The sequence below is a fragment of the Macaca fascicularis genome, chromosome 19, assembly GCF_037993035.2.
Source record: "Macaca fascicularis isolate 582-1 chromosome 19, T2T-MFA8v1.1".
Taxonomy (NCBI): Eukaryota; Metazoa; Chordata; class Mammalia; order Primates; family Cercopithecidae; genus Macaca; species Macaca fascicularis.
In genome coordinates this window covers 56,798,390-56,822,628 of record NC_088393.1, presented here as the reverse complement: position 1 = coordinate 56,822,628, position 24,239 = coordinate 56,798,390, and the positions used below count along the sequence as shown (strand labels likewise).

At 51.6% G+C, this 24,239-nt stretch overlaps 1 protein-coding gene across 2 annotated transcripts; it reads left to right on the top strand.

Annotated features, from left to right (window-relative positions):
- Positions 1 to 125: 125 nt before the first annotated feature.
- On the top strand, positions 126 to 24,137 carry HSD17B14 (hydroxysteroid 17-beta dehydrogenase 14). Of its 2 annotated transcripts, XM_045379143.3 has the most exons (9): positions 126 to 336; positions 820 to 858; positions 1,796 to 1,878; positions 3,438 to 3,504; positions 4,760 to 4,851; positions 20,746 to 20,850; positions 23,428 to 23,495; positions 23,606 to 23,702; positions 23,811 to 24,137. In XM_045379143.3, exons 1-9 carry the CDS (start codon positions 249 to 251, stop codon positions 23,982 to 23,984), a joined length of 813 nt encoding a protein of 270 aa, XP_045235078.2. In that variant the 5' UTR covers positions 126 to 248; the 3' UTR covers positions 23,985 to 24,137. The 2 variants fall into 2 exon arrangements, with proteins under 2 accessions (XP_045235078.2, XP_045235079.2); XM_045379144.3 differs by lacking the exon at positions 20,746 to 20,850.
- Positions 24,138 to 24,239: the final 102 nt, after the last annotated feature.

Here is a 24,239-nt window from a genome sequence, read left to right as displayed (position 1 = left end):
CTGAGGGAGGAGGGACTGGGGCTCCTGGATTCCTGTGTCTGTGGGAGGAGAGGAGTGTCTGAGGGAGGAGGGGCTGGGGACAAACTTCCAGGTCCCTAGCCTTCCTGGCAACGCCCCCCGAGGCTGGACTTCCACGATCCAGCTTCTATTGAGGATTTGATGCGACGGCCTCACGTGGCTTTGGAGGTGAAAAAGGCCCAGAGTAGAGACACAGAGAGAGAGAGAGAGAGAGAGACCGGTGGACACGGATGGCTACGGGAACGCGCTATGCCGGGAAGGTGGTGGTTGTGACCGGGGGCGGGCGCGGCATCGGAGCTGGGATCGTGCGCGCCTTCGGTGAGCCGGGTCTGACTGCTGGGAGCTGTGGAGCGTGAGAGAGGAAGGATGGGGGCGGGGCGATGGGGGCGGAAAATAGGGTCTCCAATACTGCAGCCGGGATTCTGATCTTATAAAAGCCAATTTGCAGGCTAAAGTAAGCGTGTGGCGCGGTAGGCTAGGGCTGTCTGGCAGGGTCTCCGAAGGCAGTGGCCCCTTTCTCTGGGTCTGTTGGTATAGCTGCAAAACCAGTGGTTTGGGGAATGGCCCTGTCAGTTGTGGAGTTTGCTCTGGAACCCACGAACGGGGGATCAGGAGCCTCAGCAGAAACCTGGGCAGGCAAGGAGAGTATGTGTCAAGGCCTCTGCCCTCTGTCCTGTGGGTGATCATGAGACTGGGGTCACGAGGGGAGACGGAGATCGGCCCCAATCCAGGTGGCCACAAGAGGGCGGCAGAGGCTTTAACCAAGACTCGGAGGGTAACGTGTTGCCTTCCTATTCTCAGTGGACAGCGGGGCCCAAGTGGTTATCTGCGACAAGGATGGTGAGTGAGGGTCCCTCAGCCCTCAGCCCTCACCCTGGTCCTTCCTCCCTCAGTCCAGGGGTCCAGGAGCCCCAGCCCCTCCTCCCTCAGTCCAGGGGTCCAGGAGTCCCAGCCCCTCCTCCCTCAGACTCAGGAGTCCAGACCCCCAGCCCTCCTCCCTCAGACCCAGGAGTCCAGACCCCCAGCCCCTCCTCCCTCAGACCCAGGAGTCCAGACCCCCAGCCCCTCCTCCCTCAGACCTAGGAGTCCAGGAGCCCCAGCCCCTCCTCCCTCAGACCCAGGAGTCCAGACCCCTGTCCCTCCCCCCTCAGACCCAGGAGTCCAGATCCCCAGCCCCTCCTCCCTCAGACCCAGGAGTCCAGGACACCAGGCCCTCCTCCCTCAGACCCAGGAGTCCAGACCCCCGGCCCCTCCTCCCTCAGACCCAGGAGTCCAGACCCCTGTCCCTCCTCCCTCAGACCCAGGAGTCCAGACCCCCGGCCCCTCCTCCCTCAGACCCAGGAGTCCAGACCCCTCCTCCTCCCTCAGACCCAGGAGTCCAGGCCCCCAGCCCCTCCTCCCTCAGACCTAGCAGTCCAGGCCCCCAGCACCTCCTCCCTCAGACCCAGGAGTCCAGGCCCCAGCACCTCCTCCCTTGGACCTAGGAATCCAGGGCCCCAGCCCCTCCTACCTTGGACCCAGGAGTCCAGATCCCTGTCCCTCCTCCCTCAGACCCAGGAGTCCAGGCCCCCAGCCCCTCCTCCCTCAGACCCAGGAGTCCAGGCCCCCAGCCCCTGCTCTCTCAGACCCAGGAGTCCAGGCCCCCAGCCCCTGCTCTCTCAGACCCAGGAGTCCAGGCCCCCAGCCCCTCCTCCCTCAGACCCAGGAATCTGCAGGCCCCCAGACCCTCCTCCCTCAGGCCCAGGGCTCCAGGCTCCCAGCTCTTTTCTGCCTGCAGAGTCTGGGGGCCGGGCCCTGGAGCAGGAGCTCCCTGGAACTGTCTTTATCCTCTGTGATGTGACTCAGGAAGATGATATGAAGGTGAGCCGAGTTCCCATTCCTACCCCCATCTCCGCTAATGACCAGTTCTTTGTTCTCCTCCAGCCATTTGCATGTGCCTTTCCCTCTACTTTTCCTTCCTCTCCTGGCTCCACTGGACCCGTCAAAGGTTTCCAACCAGTGTCACTCCACACACAAGATCTTCTGTGACTGACGAGCAGGTCACATGTTCCTTCTCTCCCACCTCTCCAAGGCTCTTAGCACATCTGACACGTGGGTGGAAAGGAATAAGTCCCTCAAAGTGGGTCAACTGTAACTGATTTTTCTGTCTCTTTTTTGGAGGTGTCACTGTCACTGAGGCTGGAGTGCAGTGGCGTGATGTTGGTTCACTGCAACCTCTGCCTCCCAGGTTCAAGCCACTCTCCTACCTCAGCCTCCTGAGTAGCTGGGATTACAGGCGTGTGCCACCATGCCCAGCTAATTTTTTTTTTTTTTTTTTTTTTTTGAGACGGAGTTTTGCTCTTGTTGCCCAGGCTGGAGTGCAATGATGCGATCTCGGCTCACCGCAACCTCCGCCTCCCGGGTTCAAGTGTTTCTCCTCTCTCAGCCTCCTGAGTAGCTGGGATTACAGGCATGCTCCACCACACCTGGCTAATTTTGTATTTTTAGTTGAGATGGTGTTTTTCTGTGTTGGTCAGGGTGGTGTTGAACTCCCGACCTCAGGTGATCCGCCTGCCTTGGCCTCCCAAAGTGCTGGGATTACAAGCATGAGCCACCGCACCCGGCTAATTTTTGTATTTTTAGTAGAAACGGGGTTTCACTATGTTGGCCAGGCTGGTCTCGAACTCCTGACCTCGCGTGATCCACCCACCTCAGCCTCCCAAAATGTTGGGATTACAGGTGTGAGTCACTGCACGTGGCCTGTAACTGATTTTTTTCTCCATTATTTCTGGGTTCCTCTTTCTTCCTTTTAATCAGTATCTCTCTGTTATCTGCCCCCCTTTAGTAACTGTCCCCTATACTCTCTCTGAATCCTTGTCACCCCCATGCCCCACCCCCTAACCCTGGGTGCAGTGTGGCTCTGACCAGCCCTCTGTCTCCTGCTTGCCTGCTGTGTCTGCTGATCTCCGCATCCCTCTTCCTCTAGTTCTTGTCACCTGACCTGGGAGTCCAGCTTCCCCCTCCTGCCTTACGTTTGGGAGCCCTGTCTTCTTTATGGCTGGACACCCCATCTACTGCTCATTGAAAGGACATTTCCTGGGCTGGGCATGGTGCCTGTAATCCCAGCACTTTGGGAGGCTGAGGCGGGCGGATCACTTGAGCTCAGGAGTTTGAGACCAGCTTGGACAACATAGTGAATCCCCGTCTGTACTAAAAAATACAAAAATTAGCTGGGCGTGGTGGCAGGTGCCTATAATCCCAGCTACTTGGGAGGCGGAGGTAGGAGAGTCGTTTGAACCCAGAAGGCGGAAGTTGCAGTAAGCCGAGATCGTGTCAATGCACTCCAGCCTGAGTGACAAGAAGGAGACACCGTCTCCAAAAACAACAACAACAACAACAACAACAACAACAACAACAAAGGACATTTCCTTCCTCCTCAGACCCTGGTTTCTGAGACCATTCGCCGATTTGGCCGCCTGGATTGTGTTGTCAACAACGCTGGCCACCGTGAGTTGTGAGACCTCAGGGCCTTCCTTACCTCCTGCCCCCCCAACTCCGTTTCCTGCACTTCAGTTTCCCCACTCCCTTCCCCTGATTCCTTCATCCTGCCTCATACCTCTTTCTAGTCACTTGGACAGGAGAGTAAACCAATGGAAGCCCCCTAGGCCTGGGCTGAAACTGGTCCTGTTCCATCCCTCCTGTGTGTCCCGAGTTGTGCCTTCACCTGACCATGTCTTCCCTCCCTCCCTTCCTCCTTCCTTCCTTCCTTCCTTCCTTCCCTCCCTCCCTCCCTCCCTCCCTCCTTCCCTCCCTCCCTCCCTCCCTTCCTCCTTCCTTCCTTCCTTCCTTCCTTCCCTCCCTCCCTCCTTCCTTCCTTCCCTCCCTCCCTCCCTCCCTCCTTCCTTCCTTCCTTCCTTCCTTCCTTCCTTCCTTCCTTCCTTCCCTCCCTCCCTCCTTCCCTCCCTCCCCCCTCCCTCCCTCCCCCCCTCCCTCCCTCCCTCCCCCCTCCCTCCCTCCTTCCCTCCCTCCCTCCCTCCCTCCCTCCCTCCCTCCCTCCTTCCTTCCTTCCTTCCTTCCTTCCTTCCTTCCTTCCTTCCTTCCTTCTTTCTTTCTCTCTCTCTCTCCCTCTCTCTCTTTTTGAGATGGAGTCAAGCTCTGTTGTCCAGGCTGGAGTGCAGTGGCACCATCTCAGCTCACTGCAACCTCCGCCTCTTGGGTTCAAGCGATTCTCCTGCCTCAGCCTCCCAAGTAGCTGGGATTACAGGTGCCCGCCAGCACGCCAGGCTAATTTTTGTATTTTTAGTAGAGATGGGGTTCTTCGTGTTAGCCAGGCTGGTCTTGAACTCCTGACCTCAGATGATCTGCCCACCTCGGCCTCCCCAAGTGCTGGGGTTACAGGCATGAGCCACCGCACCCGGCCTTTTTTTTTTTTTTTTTTCCCTCTGAGACGGAGTCTCAGTCTGTCACTCAGGCTGGAGTGCAGTGGCTCAATCTAGGCTCATTGCAACCTCCACCTCCCAGGTTCAAGCAATTCTCCTGCCTCAGCCTCTTGAGTAGCTGGGAATATAGGCATCCACCACCACACCTGGCTAATGTTTGTATTTTTAGTAGAGAAGGGGTTTCACCATGTTGGCCAGGCTGGTCTCAAACTCCTGACCTCATGATCCGCCCGCCTTGGCCTCCCAAAATGCTGGGATTACAGGCGTGAGCCACTGCATCCGCCCCCCCTCACTTTTCCTCTCTCTCTCACCCCCCACTTTAGACCCACCCCCACAGAGGCCTGAGGAGACCTCTGCCCAGGGATTCCGCCAGCTGCTGGAGCTGAACCTGCTGGGGACGTACACGTTGACCAAGGTGAGGGCTGGCGACCCTGCTGCCAGGCCCGAGCAGCCTCCTGATAGGTGGATTGTGTGATGCATTTTGTCTAAGAGCACAATGTTTTCTGTTTTTTTTGTTTATTTGTTTGTTGGAGACAGGATCTCTCTCTGTCGCCCAGGCGGAGTACAGTGGTGCGATCTTGGCTCACTGTAGCCTCCACCTCCCTGGTTCAAGCGATTCTCGTGCCTCAACCTCCTGAGTAACTGGGATTACAGGTGCGGGTCACAAAACTCAGCTAAATTTTGTGATTTTTGGTAGCGATGCTCCTGACCACAAGTGACCTGCCTGCCTTGGCTTTCCAAAGTGCTGGGATTACAGGCTTGAGTCACCACGCCTAGCCATCTATTTTCTGTTCTTTTTTTTTTTTTTTTTGAGACGGAGTCTCGCTGTGTCGCCCAGGCTGGAGTGCAGTGGCCGGATCTCAGCTCATTGCAAGCTCCGCCTCCCGGGTTTTTACGCCATTCTCCTGCCTCAGCCTCCCGAGTAGCTGGGACTACAGGCGCCCGCCACCTCGCCCGGCTAGTTTTTTGTTTTTTTTAGTAGAGACGGGGTTTCACCGTGTTAGCCAGGATGGTCTCGAACTCCTGACCTCGTGATCCGCCCGTCTCGGCCTCCCAAAGTGCTGGGATTACAGGCTTGAGCCACCGCGCCCGGCCTTTTCTGTTCTTTAGTTTAATCTCCTTATTCTGAAAGGAAGATAAATAACTGCAAATCTTTACATCCAGCAAAAGCTACTTTTGTAGCTACAAAGCCCAGTCCTAGGAACCTTCTAGAACCTTCCAAACTGGTGTGGTGGTGGGGGTGGGAGGGGATGTTAAGAACATATCAGGGCCAGACACACTGGCTCACACCTGTAATCCCAGTGCTTTGGGAGGTCGTTGTGGGAGGTTCACTTGAGGTCAGGAGTTCAAGACAGTTGGGGCAATATGGCGAAACCCCCTCTCTACAAAAAGTTTAGAAAATTAGCCGGGCATGGCCGGGCGCCGTGGCTCAAGCCTGTAATCCCAGCACTTTGGGAGGCCGAGACGGGCGGATCACGAGGTCAGGAGATCAAGACCATCCTGGCTAACACGGTAAAACCCCGTCTCTACTAAAAAAAAAAAATTCAAAAAAGTAGCTGAGCAAGGTGGCGGGCGCCTGTAGTCCCAGCTACTCGGGAGGCTGAGGCAGGAGAATGGCGTGAACCCGGGAGGCAGAACTTGAAGTGAGCTGAGATCCGGCCACTGCACTCCAGCCTGGGCCACAGAGACTCCGTCTCAAAAAAAAAAAAAAAAAGAAAATTAGCCGGGCATGGTGGTGCCCTTGTAGTCCCAGCTACTGAGGTGGCTGAGGTGGGAGGACTGTTTGAGCCCAGGAAGTCGAGGCTGCTGTGAGCTATGTTCACACCACTGCCCTCCAGCCTGGGCAACAGAGCGAGACCTTAAACAAAAAGTGGGGGAGAGCGGGGCAGGGAATGAGAAAGAAAATAAACCTTTTGATCTGAGAAAGGAGAGCCCCTTTGGATGATCAGGATCAGGCCCAGAGGGGCTTTTTAACAACTTTTTAAAAAAAAAATTAATTTTTTGAGATAGAGTCTCACTCTGTCACCCAGGCTGGAGTGCAGTGGTACAGTCTCGGCTCACTGCAACCTCTGCCTCCCAGGTTTAAGCAGTTCTCTGCCTCAGCCTCCCAAGTGGCTGGGATTACAGGCACCCACCACCACGCCCAGCTAATTTTTAAATATTTTTAGTAGAGACAGGATTTCACCATGTTGGCCAGGGTGGTCTTGAACTCCTGACCTTGTGATCCACCCACCTCAGCCTCCCAAAGTGCTGGGATTACAGGCGTGAGCCACTGCGCTTGGCCTTTTTATTTTTAATAGAGGTGGGGTTTCACTATATTGTCCAGGCTGGTCTCAAACTCTTGGGTTCAAGTGATCCTCCTGCCTCAGCCTCCCAAACTCCTGGGATTACAGGTGTGAGCCACCGCACCTGGCTCAGCGGGACTTTATAAAAATTTATTTTAATTACTTTTTAGAGACAGGGACTCACTCTGTTACCCTGGCTGGAGTACCGTTATAGCTCACAGCAGCCTCCAAGCCCTGGGCTCAGTGATCCTCTTGTATCAGCCTCCTGAGTAGTTGGGACCAAGGGGTACACCACTAGGATTGACTAATTTTACTAATTTCTTGATTTTTTTTTTTTTTTTTGAGACGGAGTTTCACTCTTGTTGCCCAGGCTGGAGTGCAATGGTGCGATCTCAGCTCACAGCAACCTCCGCTTCCTCAGCTCAAGCGATTCTCCTGCCTCAGCCTCCCAAGTAGCTAGGATTACAGGCATGCACCACCATGCCCGGCTAATTCTGTATTTTTTTAGTAGAGACAGGGTTTCTCCATGTTGGTCAGGCTGGTCTCGAACTCCCGACCTCAGGTGATCCGCCCACCTCGGCCTCCCAAAGTGCTGGGATTACAGGCATGAGCCACCACGCCCGGCAATTTTACTAATTTTTAACTTTTTTGTAGAGACAGGGTCTTGCTATGCTGCCCAGGCTGATCTCGAACTCCTTGCCTCAAGCTGGGATTATAGGCATGAGCTACTGCACCTGTCCAATAATTACCTTTTGAGGCCACTTGCTTTCCGGGCTCTAGACTACCTGATACCAAGAAGCTCTAAAGTGCCGCATACTCTATAGTTCAACCATGTATAGCCAATCGCTAATCAATGTGATGTCTGTAAACCAATGACAATTCCTGATGAACAACTTTTGTAATCACTGCCTCTCCTGATTCGTCCTTTTTTCTTTAAAAATTTGAGCCTTTTTTTATTATTATTATAGAGTTGGGGTCTTGCTCTATTGCCCAGGCTGGTCTGGAACTCCTGGCCTCAAGCCATCCTTCTACCTCAGCCTCCCAAAGTGCTGGGATTACAGGCATGAGCCACTGTGCCTGGCCTGAGCCATTTTTTTTTTCTTTTGCTCTCTGGAGCACTCCTCAATACAACCGGGAAGTGTATCCAGGGCAGCAGGTTGAGTGTGTCAACCTGCCGCCCAGCACACACTCCTATATTAATAATCTCCTATATTAATAATCTCCTATGTTAATCATATCCTATATTAAAAAGGAAGAAGGTTCTCAGCCTGCTGCCTGGGACACGCTCCTGTATTAAATAAATTATTTGTTGGGCGCGGTGACTCACACCTATAGTCCCAGTGCTGTGGGAGGCCAAGGCAGGCAGATCGCTTGAGGTCAGGAGTTTGAGACCAGCTTGGCCAATATGGTGAAACCCCATCTCTACTAAAAATACAAAAATTAGCCAGACGTTGTGGCGTGCACTTGTAATTCCAGCACTCAGGAGGCTGCGGCAGGAGGATCACTTAAACCTGGGAGGTAGAGGTTGCAACGAGCTGACATGGTGCCACTGCGCTCCAGCCTGAGTGACAGAACAAGACTCTGTCTCCAAAATAAAAATAAATAAATAAATAAATAAATAAATAAACTCAGTCCTATATTAAAAAGGAAGAAGGTCCTGAACCTGCAGCCTGGGATACACTCTTATATTAATAATCTCCTCTATTAATAATCTCCTATATTAGGCCGGGCGCGGTGGCTCAAGCCTGTAATCCCGGCACTTTGGGAGGCCGAGACGGGCAGATCACGAGGTCAGGAGATCGAGACCATCCTGGCTAACACGGTGAAACCCCGTCTCTACTAAAAAATACAAAAAAACGGCCGGGCGCGGTGGCTCAAGCCTGTAATCCCAGCACTTTGGGAGGCCGAGGCGGGCGGATCACAAGGTCAGGAGATCGAGACCACAGTGAAACCCCGTCTCTACTAAAAATACAAAAAAATTAGCCGGGCGCGGTGGCGGGCGCCTGTAGTCCCAGCTACTCAGGAGGCTGAGGCAGGAGAATGGCGGGAACCCGGGAGGCGGAGCTTGCAGTGAGCCGAGATCGCGCCACTGCACTCCAGCCTGGGCAACAGCGTGAGACTCCGTCTCAAAAAAAAAAAAAAAAAAAAAAAAAAAAAAAAAAACTAGCCGGGCGCGGTGGCGGGTGCCTGTAGTCCCAGCTACTCGGGAGGCTGAGGCAGGAGAATGGCGTGAACCCGGGAGGCGGAGCTTGCAGTGAGCTGAGATCCGGCCACTGCACTCCAGCCTGGGCGGCAGAGCGAGTCTCCGTCTCAAAAAAAAAAAAAAAAAAAAAAAAAAAAAATCTATATTAAAAAGGAAGGAGAAGAGTTGGTCACGGTGGCTCACAGCTGTAATCCCAGCACTTTGGGAGGCCGAGGGGGGGTGGATCACCCGAGGTCGGGAGTTCAAGACCAGCCTGGCCACCATGGTGAGACCCCGTCTCCACTAAAAATACACAAAAAATTAGCTGGGCATGGTGGTGTGTGCCTGCAATCTGAACTACTCGGGAGGCTGAGGCAGGAAAATTGCTGGAACCTGGGAGATGGAGGTTGCAGTGAGCCGAGATCGCACTACTGCACTCCAGTCTGGGTGACAGAGCGAGACTCCATCTCAAAAAAAAAAAAAAAAAAAAAGTGGGGTATTTGGTTCATTTGTTCTCTCCACCTCCAGCAACGGAGCAACTCACCAGAGCTGCCATTCACTGTGGCAGGAAAGCCTGGGGAGGGCGCTGTTGAGTGTGAACTGCCTGGTGGACATCCTGGTGGGAATGGGCATTGGGCATGAGATCGTGGAGGTGGGGCTCTGGAGACAGCAGCTTGGAGCTGACCAGTTTGAGGTTGGAGGAACTCAGGAGAGCAAGAGTAGGCAAAGAGGGAAGAAGCCTGGGGAGCGGGCTCAGCGTCCAGGAAGCTTCAGGTGCTGACTCTGAGGTCGTATCTGAGATCCAGGTGAAATGTTCCTGGGAGGTTGGGCAATGCCCTTCTCAACTGGTGAAGAACCCTGGCTCCTGTTCCAAACTTTTGTTGACTTTCTAAGATTAACCCAACACTAAAAATACATCCACACATAAAACACACCTACACCTCAGCCCATGAAGAGTTAATATATGTATATGTTTTTTCTTTTTTGTTCTTTTTCTTTTTTTTTCTTTTTTTTTTTTTGAGATAGAATCTTGTTCCATCACCCAGGCTGGAGTGCCATGGCACGATCTCTGCTCACCGCAACCTCGACCACCTGGGCTCAAGCAATTCTCCTGCCTCAGCCTCCCGAGGAGCTGAGACTACAGGTGCCCACTACCACGCCCAGCTGATTTTTGTATTTTTTGTAGAGTTGGGGGTCTCACTATGTTGTTCAGGCAGGTCTCAAACTCCTAAGCTATAGTGGTCTGCCTGCCTCGGCCACCCAAAGTGCTAGGATTACAGGCGTGAGCCACTGTGTCCGGCCTATGTTTTTTCATTCACTGCCAACATTTTACAAGACAGATTTCACATAAACCACCAAATGTCTTGTTTCTCTTAGAGAGTTGGTCAAGTTGGTCGACAGGACCTGTGGGGCAGGGAGGCAGAAGTAAGAAGTGGCTTGTTTGCCTCAATTCTCTGCCACTTCTTACCTGCAACGTTGTGCAAGTTACTCAGCATTTCTGCTCCTCTGTTTTCTCACCTGTAAAATGGGGCCAATCATGACAGAGTTGTTCTGAGGATTTAATGAGATTAGATTAAATACCCGTGAAACCCTTATGAATATTTATCATGCTGCAATCTCAGCACTTTGGGAGGCTGAGGTGGGAAAATCGCCTGAGCTCAGGAGCTCGAGATCAGCCTGGGCAACATAGCCCCAGACCCCATCTCAACCAAAAATAAACAAAATTAGCCAGACATGGTGGCACACATCTGTAGTCTCAGCTACTCTAGAGGCTGAGGAGGATCACTTGAGCCTAGGAGGCTGAGGCGGTAGTGAGCTTTGTTTGTGCCACTGCACTCCAGCCTGGGCAACAGAGTAAGACTTTGTCTCAAACAAAACAAAGCAAAAACAACTTGCTCTACCCATTGCCTCCTGCCACCCCCACCACCCAGATCATACAATTTTTTTTTTTTTTTGAGATGGAGTCTCGCTCTGTTGCCCAGGCTGGAGTGCAGTGGTGCCATCTCAGCTTACTGCAGCCTCCACCCACTGGGTTCAAGCTGATTCTCCTGCCTCACCCTCCCAAGTAGCTGGGACTACAGGCACACGCCACCATATCTGGCTAATTTTTGTATTTTTAGTAGAGATGAGGTTTCATCATGTTGGCCAGGCTGGTCTGGAACTCCTGACCTCAGGTGATCCACCCGCCTTGGCCTCCCAAAGTGCTGGGAGGCGTGAGCCACCGCGCCCAGCCCAGAGCCCAGATCATACAATTTTATCAGGAGGAACTTCATATGTACCATACCACCAGTGTATTAGAATCCTTTTTACTTTTATTTTGACATAACTTAAGACTTGCAAATGTTCCTGGAATAGTACAGAGAATTCCTGTATAATGAAACTCCCCATTGTTCTTTTCTTTTCTTTTTTCTTTTTTTTTTTTTTGAGACAGAGTCTTGCTTTGTCGCCAGGCTGGCATGCAGTGACACGATCTCGGCTCACTGCAACCCTTGCCTCCTGGGTTCAAGCTACTCTCTTGCCTCATCCTCCCAAGTAGCTGCTGGAACTACAGGCATGTACCACCACACCCTCTAATTTTGTTTTTAGTAGAGACAGGGTTTCACCATGTTGGCCAGGATGATCTCAATATCCTGACCTCGTGATCCGCCTGCCTCGGTCTCCCAAAGTGCTGGGATTACAAGTGTGAGCCACTGTGTCCGGCCCTTTGTTTCTTTCTCTCTTTCTTTCTCTCTCTCTTTCTCTCTCTCTTTCTTTTCCCTTCCTTTTTTCCTTCCTTCCTTCCTTCCTTCCTTCCTTCCTTCCTTCCTTCCTTCCTTCCTTCCTTCTTTCCTTCCTTCCTCCCTCCCTCCCTCCCTTCCTTTTTTCTTTCCTTCTTTCGTCCTTTCCTTTTCTTCCCAGGCTGGTGAGCAGTGGTGCCATCACAGCTCGCTGCAGCCTTGAACTCTTGGGCTCGAGGTATCTTCCCGCCTCAACCTCTCAGCCTTCCGAGTAGCTGGGACTACAGGTACGTGCCACAGCACCTGACTAATTTTGTTTTAGTTTCAGTAGAGAGGAGGTCTTGCTATGTTGCTCAGGCTGGTCTTGAACTCCTGAGTTCAAACTATCTTCCTGCCTTGGCCTCCTAAAGTGTTAGGATTACAGGAGTGAGCCACCACACCTGGCCTTCTTTCTTTCTTTTTTTCTTGACTTTTACTTGTGGTTCAATATTTAACATTTATTTATTTATTTATTTCATGGAATCTCGCTCTGTTGCCCAGGCTGGAGTGCAATGGCATGAGCTCGGCTCACTGCAACCTCTGCCTCCTGGGTTCAAGCCATTCTCCTGCCTCAGCCTACCAAGTGGCTGGGACTACAGATATGCACCACCACGCCCGGCTAATTTTTGTGTTTTTAGTAGAGACAGGGTTTCACCATGTTGGCCAGGCTGGTCTCGAACTCCTGACCTCAAGTGATCTGCCCGCCTCGGCCTCCCAAAGGGCTGGGATTACAGGCGTGACCCACCATGCCTGGCCTCAATGTTTAACATTTTAAAAAAATAAAAATAGGCTGGGTGCGGTGGCTCACACCTGTAATCCCAGCGCTTTGGGAGGCCAAGGCTGGCGGATTGCCTGAGATCAGGAGTTCAAGACCAGCCTGGCTAACATGGTGAAAATGCGTCTCTACTAAAAATACAAAAAAAATTAGCTGGGCATGGTGGCACATACCTGTAGTCCCAGCTACTCGGGAGGTTGAGGCAGGAGAATCACTTGGACCTGGTGAGGCCGAGGTTGCAGTGGGCTGAGATTGCGCCACTGCACTCCAGCCTGGGCGACAGAGCAAGACTTGGTCTCAAAAAAAAAGAAAAAAAGAAAAGAAAAGAAAAGAAAAATAGAGTAGTATAATAAATACTTATATGCCCATCATTTGTATTAGCATTTATTCACATTTATACATAAATATATGTATTTCTTTTTGTCAAAGTATTATATTACGACACCATGAGAGTTCGTTTCCAAACACTTTAGTAAGCATCTCCTAAAAATAAAGCCTTACTATTATTATTATTTTTTTATTTTTTTATTTTTATTTATTATTATTTTTTTGAGACGGAGTCTCGCTCTGTCGCCCAGGCTGGAGTGCAGTGGCCAGATCTCAGCTCACTGCAAGCTCCACCTCCCGGGTTCACGCCATTATCCTGCCTCAGCCTCCCAAGTAGCTGGGACTACAGGCGCCCGCCACCTTGCCCGGCTAGTTTTTTGTACTTTTTAGTAGAGACGGGGTTTCACCGTATTAACCAGGATGGTCTCGATCTCCTGACCTCGTGATCTGCCCGTCTCGGCCTCCCAAAGTGCTGGGATTACAGGCTTGAGCCACCGCGCCCGGCCAGCCTTACTATTATTATTATTTTGAGATAGTGTCTTGCTCTGTCTCCCAGGCTGGAGTGCAGTGAAATGATCATGGCTCACTGCAGCCCCAACTTCCTAGGCTCAAGTGATCCTCCTACCTCAGCCTCTAGGTTGCTGGGTCAGCAGGCATGCACCACCACGCACAACCAATCTTTTGTTTTTTTGCAGAGACAGACTCTCACCATTTTGTCCAGGCTCAGGCCTTTTTTACATAAGAAAAATACCATTGTATCACCTAATACAATTAACAGAAATGTCTTAATACCATGTCATAGTTAACTCTATATAAACAGACCCAGAAGTTCCCAAATGTTTTATTATCACTGATTTGTTCACACCAGGGTCCTGACAACATCTGTGTATTGCATTTGGTTTCCCTGAGGGCAAAGACTTTTGTCTGCTTGTTCATGCACTTGTTGCAAAGAAATCTTGTGAACACTTGTGTCGCTGCCATTATCACCATCGCTATTTCCATCATCATTACCATTGTTACCACCCTCACCATCATTCTCACCATCATCCTCACATCACCATTTTCACCATTACCATCATCACCATCAACACCATCATCACCACCATCGTTACCATCCCATCCCCAACCTCGCCATCATCATCACCACCATCATTACCACCATCACCACCATCACCATCATCACCGTCATCATCACTGTCATTACCACAATCATCACCATCACCATCAGCAACATTATCATCGCCATCATTGCCAACATCACCACCATCATCACCATCACCATCATTACCACAATCATCACCATCACCATCGTCATCATCATCACCACTATCATTACTACAATTACCATCACCATCACCACCATCATTGCTACAATTTACCATCACCATCATCACCACCATCATTACCACAATCACCATCACCATCGTCATTACCGCAATCACCATTACCACCATCACCATCACCATCCTCATCATCATCACCACTATCATTACTACAATTACCATCACCATCATCACCACTGTTACCACAATCATCACCATCACCACCATCGCCATCCTCACCAACATCATTGTCATCACCATCATTACCACAATGGTCACCATCATCATCACCATCACCATCCTCACCAACATCATCATTGTCATCACCATCATTACCACAATTGTCACCATCATCACCACCATCACCATCCTCACCAATATCATCATCGTCATCACCATCATCACCACAATCATCACCATCATCATCACCATCATTACCACAATCGTCACCATCATCACCACCCTCACCAACATCCTCACCATCACCACCATTATCATCACCATCATTATTACCACAATCACCATCACCATCATCACCATCATCACCCTCACTATCATCACCATCTTCACTATCACCATCATCACCACCATCATCAGCATCCTCACCATCATCCTCATCCTAATCATCATCCTTCTCACCATCCTCACCATCACCATCTTCATCACCACCATTATCACGATCATACTCACCATCACCATCATGACCACCATCATCATCACCATCATTACCATCATCACCATCACCATCGAAATCCCTTAGAAGCTCTCTTTTTTCTCTTCTCTCTCAGCCATGTGACTTTGGAAGCTGTTTAAATGTTGATTCTGGGGCCCCTGCACAGATCCCTTGAATTAGAATCTCCAGGTCTTTGGCCTTCCTGGTGGATTCTGATACAAGCCAAAGTTTGTGACTCCCTAGGCAAGGGAGAACAAGGGCAGGATTAAGGATATTTAGATAGTCGAGGAAATGATACCTTGTGGAAAGGAGAGATCCACAGAAGGTGTTGGAGCACGGGGGTTTCAGTAGTCTCTCAGAGCTGGATTATTTATTAAAGATCTATCCATTCTGGCCGGGTGCAATGGCTCCCGCCTGTAATCCCAGCATTTTGGGAAGCCCAGGCGGGTGGATCACAAGGTCAGGGGTTTGAGACCAGCCTGGCCAATATGGTGAAACCCTGTCTCTACTAAAAAAATACAAAAATTAGCCGGGCATAGCTGGTAGTCCCAGCTACTCGGGAGGCTGAGGCAAGAGAATTGCTTGAACCCGGGAGGTGGAGGTAGCAGTGAGACGAGATTGCACCACTGCACTCCAGCCTGGGTGAGACAGGGCGAGACTCCATCTCAAAAAAAAAAAAAAAAAAAAAAAAAGATCTATCCATCTCTCCATTCAGTAATCTATTTAGTCAAGTACTGACCAAACCAGACAATGTTCTTCTTCTTTTTTTCTTGGAGAGGGATTAGCCTGGCTAATCTATTTTTAGCAGAGACAGGGTTTCACCGTACTGCTCAGGCCGGTCTCCTGACCTTACGTGATCCATCTGCCTTGGCCTCCCAAAATGCTGGGATTACAAGTGGGAGCCACTGTACCCAGCCTCAGGCAATGTTCTTTTTTGTTTTGTTTTGTTTTTGTTAGAGATCGGGTCTTGCTCTGTTGCCCACGCTGGAGTGCCGTGGTGTGATCATAGTTCACTGAAGCCCTGACCTCCCAGGCTCGAGTAATCCTCCCGCCTCAGCCTCCCGAAAACCTGGGACCACAAACACACACCACTATGCCTGGCTAATTTTTGTATTTTTGTTGAGATGTGGGGGGTCTCACTATGTTGTCCAGACTGGTCTCAAACTCCTTGGGCTCAAGTGATCCTCCCACTTCAGCCTCCCCAAATGCTGGGATTACAGGTGTGAGCCACTGCACCTGGCCCAGGCAGTGTTATAGGTGCTCGAGGTACAGCAGGGAGCCAGGTCCATGTGGGCTCTGTCCTTGGGGAGTTTACACTCCTGGGCAGCCAGGTGTTACTAAACAGACAGAGACATGAGTTCAGAAGAGTGTGTGTGTGTTTTGCTTTAGGAGGGGGTGGGTATGGTTCTGGGAGAATGTGACCTGGAGACTGGCCCGTTCAGGGAATGTAGCCAAACTTTTTGGAAGTAATGAAATCTGAGCAGCATTGACCAGTGGAGGGGGTGGAGAAAGAGATGGCAGGGCGAGGGCCTGGCAGTGAGACAGGGTTTGGCGCTGCTGCCAGCTGGGCCCAGTGAGAGAAGGGGATGTTGCAAGAAGAGATTGGGGCAGGGACCAGATCAGGCAGGGCCTCGAAGGCCATGCTGAAGCATCTGGTCTTTATCTCAAGAGCACTAGGGAGCTATGGAAGGTATTTGAGCAAGGGAGTGATGTGATCTTGCTAATATTATTTAACAGGTCATAGGCTCTGGCTCCTGTAGGTATGAGGGAAGAATCTGAGGGCCAAGCATGAGAGTGGGAGAACCAGTATTAGGAGTTGATTGCATTTGAGCCAGGCACGGTGGTTCACACCTGTAATCCCAGCACTTTGGGAGGCTGAGGCGGGCAGATCGCCTGAGGTCAGGAGTTTGAGACCAGCCTGGCCAAAAAGGAGAAACCCTGTCGCTACTAAAAGTACAAAAATTAGCCAGGCGTGGTGGCGGACGCATGTAATCCCAGCTACTTGGGAGGCTGAGGCAGGAGAATTGCTTGAATCTGGGAGGCGCAGGTTGCAGTGAGCCAAGATCGTGCCACTGCACTCAAGCCTGGGTGACAGAGCAATACTCCGTCTCTAAAAAAAACAAATAAAAAAAGGAGTTGATAGCATTTGTCCAAGGGAGAAGTGGGGGCTTTCAAGTCCTCGTGATCTGGCCCCTGTTCTTCTCTGACCTCACCTCCAGCCACACTGGTCTTATTGCTCCCAAACACAGCAGGCCTGCTCCTATCTCAGAACTTTGGCACTTAAGAGCTGGGGTCTCAGTATGTTGCACAGACTGGCTTTGAACTTCTGGGCTGAAGTGATCCTCCTACCTCGGTCTCCCAAAGCACTGACATTACAGGTATCCGCCACTGCACCCGGCCCCCAGCAGGTCCTTGATGTAGAGCAGGTGCTTAGCGACCTTGAGGGGTGTGGGGGAAGGACACTCAGGATGTGTGGGACAAATATTTAATGAACTCCAGCTGTGTGCCTCGTGCTGGGGTGAGGGTGGCAAGAACCGTGTCTCCGCCCTGGTGAGACTTACGTTTGCAGGGTCAGGTGGGGGAGGAGATTAAACGGCAGGGCAGGTGCACAGACTGAGGGAGAAATGGAGCAAGGCAGGCGGAGTGGGCACTGGGAGGGAGGGAGGGCGTCAAAGCTGGTGGAAGTGAGAGGAGGCGAGGGTGAGGGAGGTTCCCTGAGGAGAAGGCCAGAGGCTGGTCAATGCCCACATCATTCATGCTCATATTACAGCATGGTTTCTCTTTTTCTTTTTCTTTCTTTCTTTCTTTTTCTTTTTTTTTTTTTTGTGAGCCACGGCACCTGGCCTAAAGTTCTTAACACTTAGAATTGTGAGAAATTGTTGTTTGTTTATGGGTTTGGGCCTCAGCCCGTCCAGCAGCAAACGCTGGCTCTGTCGGGTGTCATGTGATGCCCTGTGGGCGTGAATCATCCCTCCATTCCTCAGTCTTCTCACTTGTGAAATGGGACTCTCAGCTGTACCTCCTCTTTGTAGGTACAGGAGAATGTTAGAGGGATGAAATGAGCTCATCTGTGTAAATTGCTGAGGACAGGGCTGGACACATACCAGGTCCTCCATTCATTCATTAATTCACTCATTCATTCATTCAAAGGATATTTATGAAGTGTGTGCTACGTGCCAGGCACCTTAGTGCTGGGAAAGAAACAAACTCAGAAATCTTGACCGTCTCTCATAGGTTTCTGCGTGCTGGTGGGAGAGACAGAACATGAACAAACTAGTAAAATATATATGGCCTGTCAGAAGGGAGTGTGTGACACAGAGAAAAGACATCCGGAAGAGGGAAGGGGACTCAGGGGTATGGGAACTGCAGTTTTATTTTATAATTTTATTTTTTGGGGCCAGGTGCGGTGGCTCATGCCTGTAATCCCAGCACTTTGGGAGGGCGAGGCAGGCAGATTACTTGAGCTCAGGAGTTCAAGACCAGCCTGGCCAACACGGTGAAACCCCGTCTCTACTAAAAAATACAAAAATTAGGCCGGGCGCGGTGGCTCAAGCCTGTAATCCCAGCACTTTGGGAGGCCGAGACGGGCGGATCACGAGGTCAGGAGATCGAGACCATCCTGGCTAACACGGTGAAACCCCATCTCTACTAAAAAATACAAAAAACTAGCCGGGCGAAGTGGCGGGCGCCTGTAGTCCCAGCTACTCGGGAGGCTGAGGCAGGAGAATGGCGTAAACCCGGGAGGCGGAGCTTGCAGTGAGCTGAGATCCGGCCACTGCACTCCAGCCTGGGCGACAGAGCCAGACTCAGTCTCAAAAAAAAAAAAAAAATACAAAAATTAGCCGGGCATGGTGACACATGCCTGTAGTTCCAGCTACTTGGGAGACTGAGGCAAGAGAATTGCTTGAACCTGGGAGGTGGAGGTTGCAGTGAGCCGAGATGACATCACTGCATTCCAGCCTGGGCGACAGAGTGAGACTCTGTTTCACAAAACAAAACGAAACAAAAAAAAATTTTTTTTGTTAGAAAAATAAAGACAGGCCGGGCCCCATGGCTTACGCCTGGAATCCCAGCACTTTGGGAGGCCGAGGCAGGCAGATCACATGAGATCAGGAGTTCAAGACCAGCCTGGCCAGCATAGTGAAACCCTGTCTCCACTAAAAAAAAAAATTATCCCGGTGTGGTGGCACACGCCTGTAGTCCCAGCTACTCGGGAGGCCGAGGCAGGAGAATCACTTGATCCTGGGAAGCGGAGGTTTCAGTGAGCTGAGGTCGCACCACTGCACTCCAGCCTAGACAACAGAGCGATACTCCATCTCAAAAAAAAAAAAAAGAAAGAAAAAGAAAGACAGGGTCTTGCTAAGTTGCCCAGGCTGGTCTCAAACATCTGGGTTCAAGCAATCCTCCCTCCTCGGCCTCCCAAAGTACAAGGATTACAGGCATGAGCCACTGAGCCCGGCCTGCAGTTTTAAATAGTATAGCCAGGGAAGGCCTCACTGAAGAGGTGACCTCGGATCAGGGTTTGAGGGAGCTGAGGGAGAGTGTTTACCCAGGACAGTCCCTGTTTATCATTGACACTGTGGCCTGAAAATACTGTGTCCCCGGAAACCCTTCAGTCCTGGGCAAACTGGGATGGCTCGCCACCCTAGGAGTGGGTCTTGTGGCTCTCTTAGGAAAAGGCACTCCGGGCAGAGAGAGCAGCAAGTTCAAAGGCCCTGAGGCTGGAACAGGCAAGGTGTGTCTGAAGATACAGCACAGAAAAGGGTGGAGGCCGTTTTGGAGGGGACTCATTTAGATTCCCACTCGGAGAGCCTGCTAGGGGTGCCGCCTCGTACCAAGTCGTCTTAAGTGGCAAAAACCGGCCTTGCCTGGCCAGCTCAGCTGCACAAGGCAAGTGAGATCAAAGACAGAATTTGAGTTTATCCAAGGTCATGTGTAGTCAATGAACACACACACACACACACACACACACACACACACACAGAATGAGAGAGAGAGAGAGAGAGAGAGAGAGAGAGTATATTTAGGGACTTCCCAGGTGGCCAGGGAATTGAATTGCAGGAGAGAAGGTGGCAGGAAACAGTGCATTTCTTTTTTTTTTTTTTTTTTTTTTTTTTGAGACAGAGTCTTGCTCTGTTACCCAGGCTGGAGTGCAGCAGCGCGATCTTGGCCCCCTGCAACCTCCACCTCCCAGGTTCAAGCAGTTCTCCTGCCTCAGCCTCCCAAGTAGCTGAGATTACAGACATGTGCCACCATGCCTGGCTAATTTTGTATTTTTAGTAGAGATGGGGTTTCATCATGTTGGCCAGACTGTTCTCAAACTCCTGACCTCATGATCTACCCACCTCAGCCTCCCAAAGTGCTGGGATTACAGGCATGAGACACTGTGCCTGGTCTAGAGTGCCTTTCATGAAGGCCTCATAGAAACCATCTTCCCCTCCATGGATAAAAGAACTTCCTGGCTGGGTGTGATGGCTCACGCCTGTAATCCCAACACTTTGGGAGGCTGAGCGGGGAGGATTGCTTGAGCCCAGGAGTTTGGAGCTGCAGTGAGCTACAGTCTTGCCGCTGCATTCCAGCCTGGCCCACAGAGACTCCATCGGAAAAGAACTTCATCCCATTTTTCAAAAATATGCAGCCTTCTGGGTCTCTCATCCATTTTCCTGTCTTGATATGGACAGGAATTTGAGTAACATACAAAGACCAAGGGAGAGGGGAACAGAGATAGAGACAAAGACAGACAAGTCCCAGGAGAAGAGAGAGAAATCTCTTTCCACCGAGAGACTCCTTGAGTGCTCAGACCCAGCGACCCCAGGGCAAACCAGAGAAGGTGTTACGTTAGATGCTGTCTCTAGCAGTCACTGAGATCAACTGCAAACATGCCAGGGAGATGGCTGTCATCCCAGACTTCAGGATGGCTGTGGCTGTGTTTCAGTGGTCTGGGGAGATGCAGGGCTTGTGTGGCTTACTTGGCCTCTTGTCTCCCTAGCTCGCCCTCCCCCACCTGCGGAAGAGCCAAGGGAATGTCATCAACATCTCCAGCCTAGTGGGGGCAATTGGCCAGGCCCAGGCAGTTCCCTATGTGGCCACCAAGGTACAGCAGCCCCTACCCCTTCCTTCCCTCCCTACTCCTTCCCATGGGCCTTAGCTTGGAGTCCAGACACCTTAGGAGCCAAACCTAGCAAGATCTTGGCCCTAGAGAGTCTCACACCCAACTGCCAGATTCAGTACCCAGGCATAACTGCCTGTGATAGATTTCTGTTTTTTTCTTTTATTTATTTATTTATTTTATTTATTTATTTTATTTATTTATTTTTTTAATTTTAATTTTTTTGAGACGGAGTCTCGCTCTGTCGCCCAGGCTGGAGTGCTGTGGCTTAAGCTCGGCTCACTGCAAGCTCCGCCTCTCGCGTTCACGCCATTCTCCTGCCTCAGCCTCCAGAGGAGCTGGGACTACAGGCGCCCGCCACCACACCTGGCTAATTTTTTTGTATTTTTAGTACTGATGGGGTTTCAACGTGTTGGGCAGAATGGTCTCGAACTCCTGATGTTGTGATCCGCCCGCCTCGGCCTCCCAAAGTGCTAGGATTACAAGCGTGAGCCACTGCGCCTGGCCCTTTTTTTTTTTTTTTTTTTTTTTTTGAGACGGAGTCTCGCTCTGTCGCCCAGGCTGGAGTGCAGTGGCGCGATCTCGGCTCAATGCAAGCTCCGCCTCCCGGGTTCACGGCATTCTCCTGCCTCAGCCTCCCAAGTAGCTGGGACTACAGGCGCCCACAACCGCGCCCGGCTAGTTTTTTGTATTTTTAGTAGAGATGGGGTTTCACCGTGGTCTCGATCTCCTGACCTTGTGATCCGCCCGCCTCGGCCTCCCAAAGTGCTGGGATTACAGGCGTGAGCCACCGTGCCTGGCCTTTTTTCTTTTTTTTGAGACGGAGTCTCACTCTGTCACCATGTAGGAGTGCAGTGGCGTGATCTCGGCTTGCTGCAACCTCTGCCTCCCAGGTTCAAGGGATTCTCCTGACTCAGCCTCCTGAGTAGCTGGGACTACAGGAGCAGGCCACTATGCCCAGCTTTTTTTTTTTTTTTTTTGTATTTTTTAGTAGAGACAGGGTTTCACCATGGTAGCCAGGATGGTCTCGATTTTCTGACCTCATGATCCGCCTGCCTTGGCCTCCCAAAGTGCTGGGATTACAGGCGTGAGCCACCGCGCCCAGCAGATTTCTGTGTGTTTTTTTTGTTGTTGTTTGTTTGTTTTGAGATGGAGTTTCGCTCTTGTTGCCCAGGTTGGAATGGAATGGCAAGATCTCGGCTCACTGCAACCTCCGCCTCCCGGGTTCAAGCAATTCTCCTGCCTCAGCCTCCCAAGTAGCTGAGATTACAGGTGGCTGCCACCATGCCCAGCTAGTTTTTTGTATTTTTTAGTAGAGACGAAGTCTCACCATGTTGGTGAAGCTGGTCTCAAACTCCGGACCTCAGGTGATTCACCCGCCTCAGCCTCAGAAAGTGTTGGGATTACAGGCGTGAGCCACTGCGCCCGGCCCTTCTTCTTTTTTTTTTGAGATAGGGTCTCACTCTGTCGCCCAGGTTGTAGTACGGTGGCATGATCTCAGCTCACTGCAACCTCTGCCTCACAAGTTCAAGCTATTCTTACGCCTCAGCCTCCCCAGTAGCTGGGATTACAGGCGTGCACCACCATGTCCGGTTACTTTTTGTATTTTTAGTAGAGATGAGCTTTCACCATGTTGGCCAGGCTGGTCTCGAACTCCTGACCTCTAGTGATCCACCCATCCCAGCCTCCCAAAGTGCTGGGATTATAGGTGTGAGCCACTGCGCCCGGCCCTTCTTTTTCTTCATTTACATTTTGTTTTGTTTTGTTTTGTTTTGAGATAGAGTCTTACCCTGTCGTCCAGGTTGTAGTGCGGTGGCACGATCTCAGCTCACTGCAGCCTCTGCCTCACAGGTTCAAGGGATTCTCACGCCTCAGCCTCCCCAGTAGCTGGGATTACAGGCATGCACCACCATGTCCAGTTAATTTTTGTAGTTTTAGTAGAGATGGGGTTTTGCCATGTTGCCCAGGCTGGTCTGGAACTCCTGGCCTCAAGTGATCCACCCATCCCGGCCTCCCAAAGTGCTGGAATTACAGGTGTGAGCCACCGCACCTGGCCTTCCTGTGACAGATTTTTTTTTTTTTTTTTTTTTTTTTTTTGAGACGGAGTCTTGCTCTGCGGCCCAGGCTGGAGTGCAGTGGCCGGATCTCAGCTCACTGCAAGCTCCGCCTCCCGGGTTCACGCCATTCTCCTGCCTCAGCCTCCCGAGTAGCTGGGACTACAGGCGCCCGCCACCTCGCCCGGCTAGTTTTTTGTATATTTTAGTAGAGACGGGGTTTCACCATGTTAGCCAGGATGGTCTCGATCTCCTGACCTCGTGATCCGCCCATCTCGGCCTCCCAAAGTGCTGGGATTACAGGCTTGAGCCACCGCGCCCGGCCCCTGTGACAGATTTCTATGCCAAGTTTCTCCCAAGAAACCAAGGCTGGTGCCTCTGAAGGCAGACTTCAAGGAGGGCATGACTTCCCCATTCTGATGCCCCCCCCTGGCAGGCAGAAGACAATGGATGGCAGGGACCCCATGTCCAGGGGACTGAACTTTCTTCCCCACTCGGTTTTCTGCAGGGGGCAGTAACGGCCATGACCAAAGCCTTGGCCCTGGATGAAAGTCCATATGGTGTCCGAGTCAACTGGTGAGCTGCTCTGAGCAGGCCGAGAGCCTTCTGGGGTAACTGGGGTGACTGGGAGTGATCCCAAGTGATTCGAGACAGATTTCTTTGATCCCCTCTTTCCCTTCCCCCAGTATCTCCCCAGGAAACATCTGGACCCCACTGTGGGAGGAGCTGGCAGCCTTAACACCAGACCCTCAGGCCACAATCCTAGAGGGCATGCTGGCCCAGGTAGGAGTGGGGTTCAGATCCAGGTGGTAGAAGGTGGCTTGGGGGTGGGGGACATGGCGATCAAATGGGGCTTCTCTTGACCTCCTTCCCCACCTCTTTTCTCCCCAGCCACTGGGCCGCATGGGCCAGCCCGCTGAGGTCGGGGCTGCGGCAGTGTTCCTGGCCTCCGAAGCCAACTTCTGCACGGGCATCGAACTGCTCGTGACGGGGGGTGCAGAGCTGGGGTACGGGCGCAAGGCCAGTCGGAGCACCCCCGTGGACGCCCCCGATATTCCCTTCTGATTTCTCTCATTTCTACTTGGGGCCCCCTTCCCAGGACTCTCCCACCCCAAACTCCAACCTGTATCAGATGCAGCCCCCAAGCCCTTAGACTCTAAGCCCACTTAGGAAGGTACCAGGTCACCTGCAGTTTCCCATAAAAGCAATTTGCAGCCAGAAGGAGGAAGACATCGTTATATTTATTTCCCACCCTTTAGACGAGTCCTTCTGCCCACTTAGCCCCTGCACCCCAGACCCACAAGTTGCCTCTACCCTGAA

Excerpts from the sequence above, each read along its gene's own strand:
- HSD17B14 (XM_045379143.3), top strand. The coding sequence starts at position 249 with ATGGCTACGGGAACGCGCTATGCCGGGAAGGTGGTGGTTGTGACCGGG. Across the intron at positions 859-1,795 it reads GGTTATCTGCGACAAGGATG|AGTCTGGGGGCCGGGCCCTG; the intron begins GTGAGTGAGGGT and ends TTCTGCCTGCAG. Across the intron at positions 23,703-23,810 it reads TAGAGGGCATGCTGGCCCAG|CCACTGGGCCGCATGGGCCA; the intron begins GTAGGAGTGGGG and ends TTTTCTCCCCAG.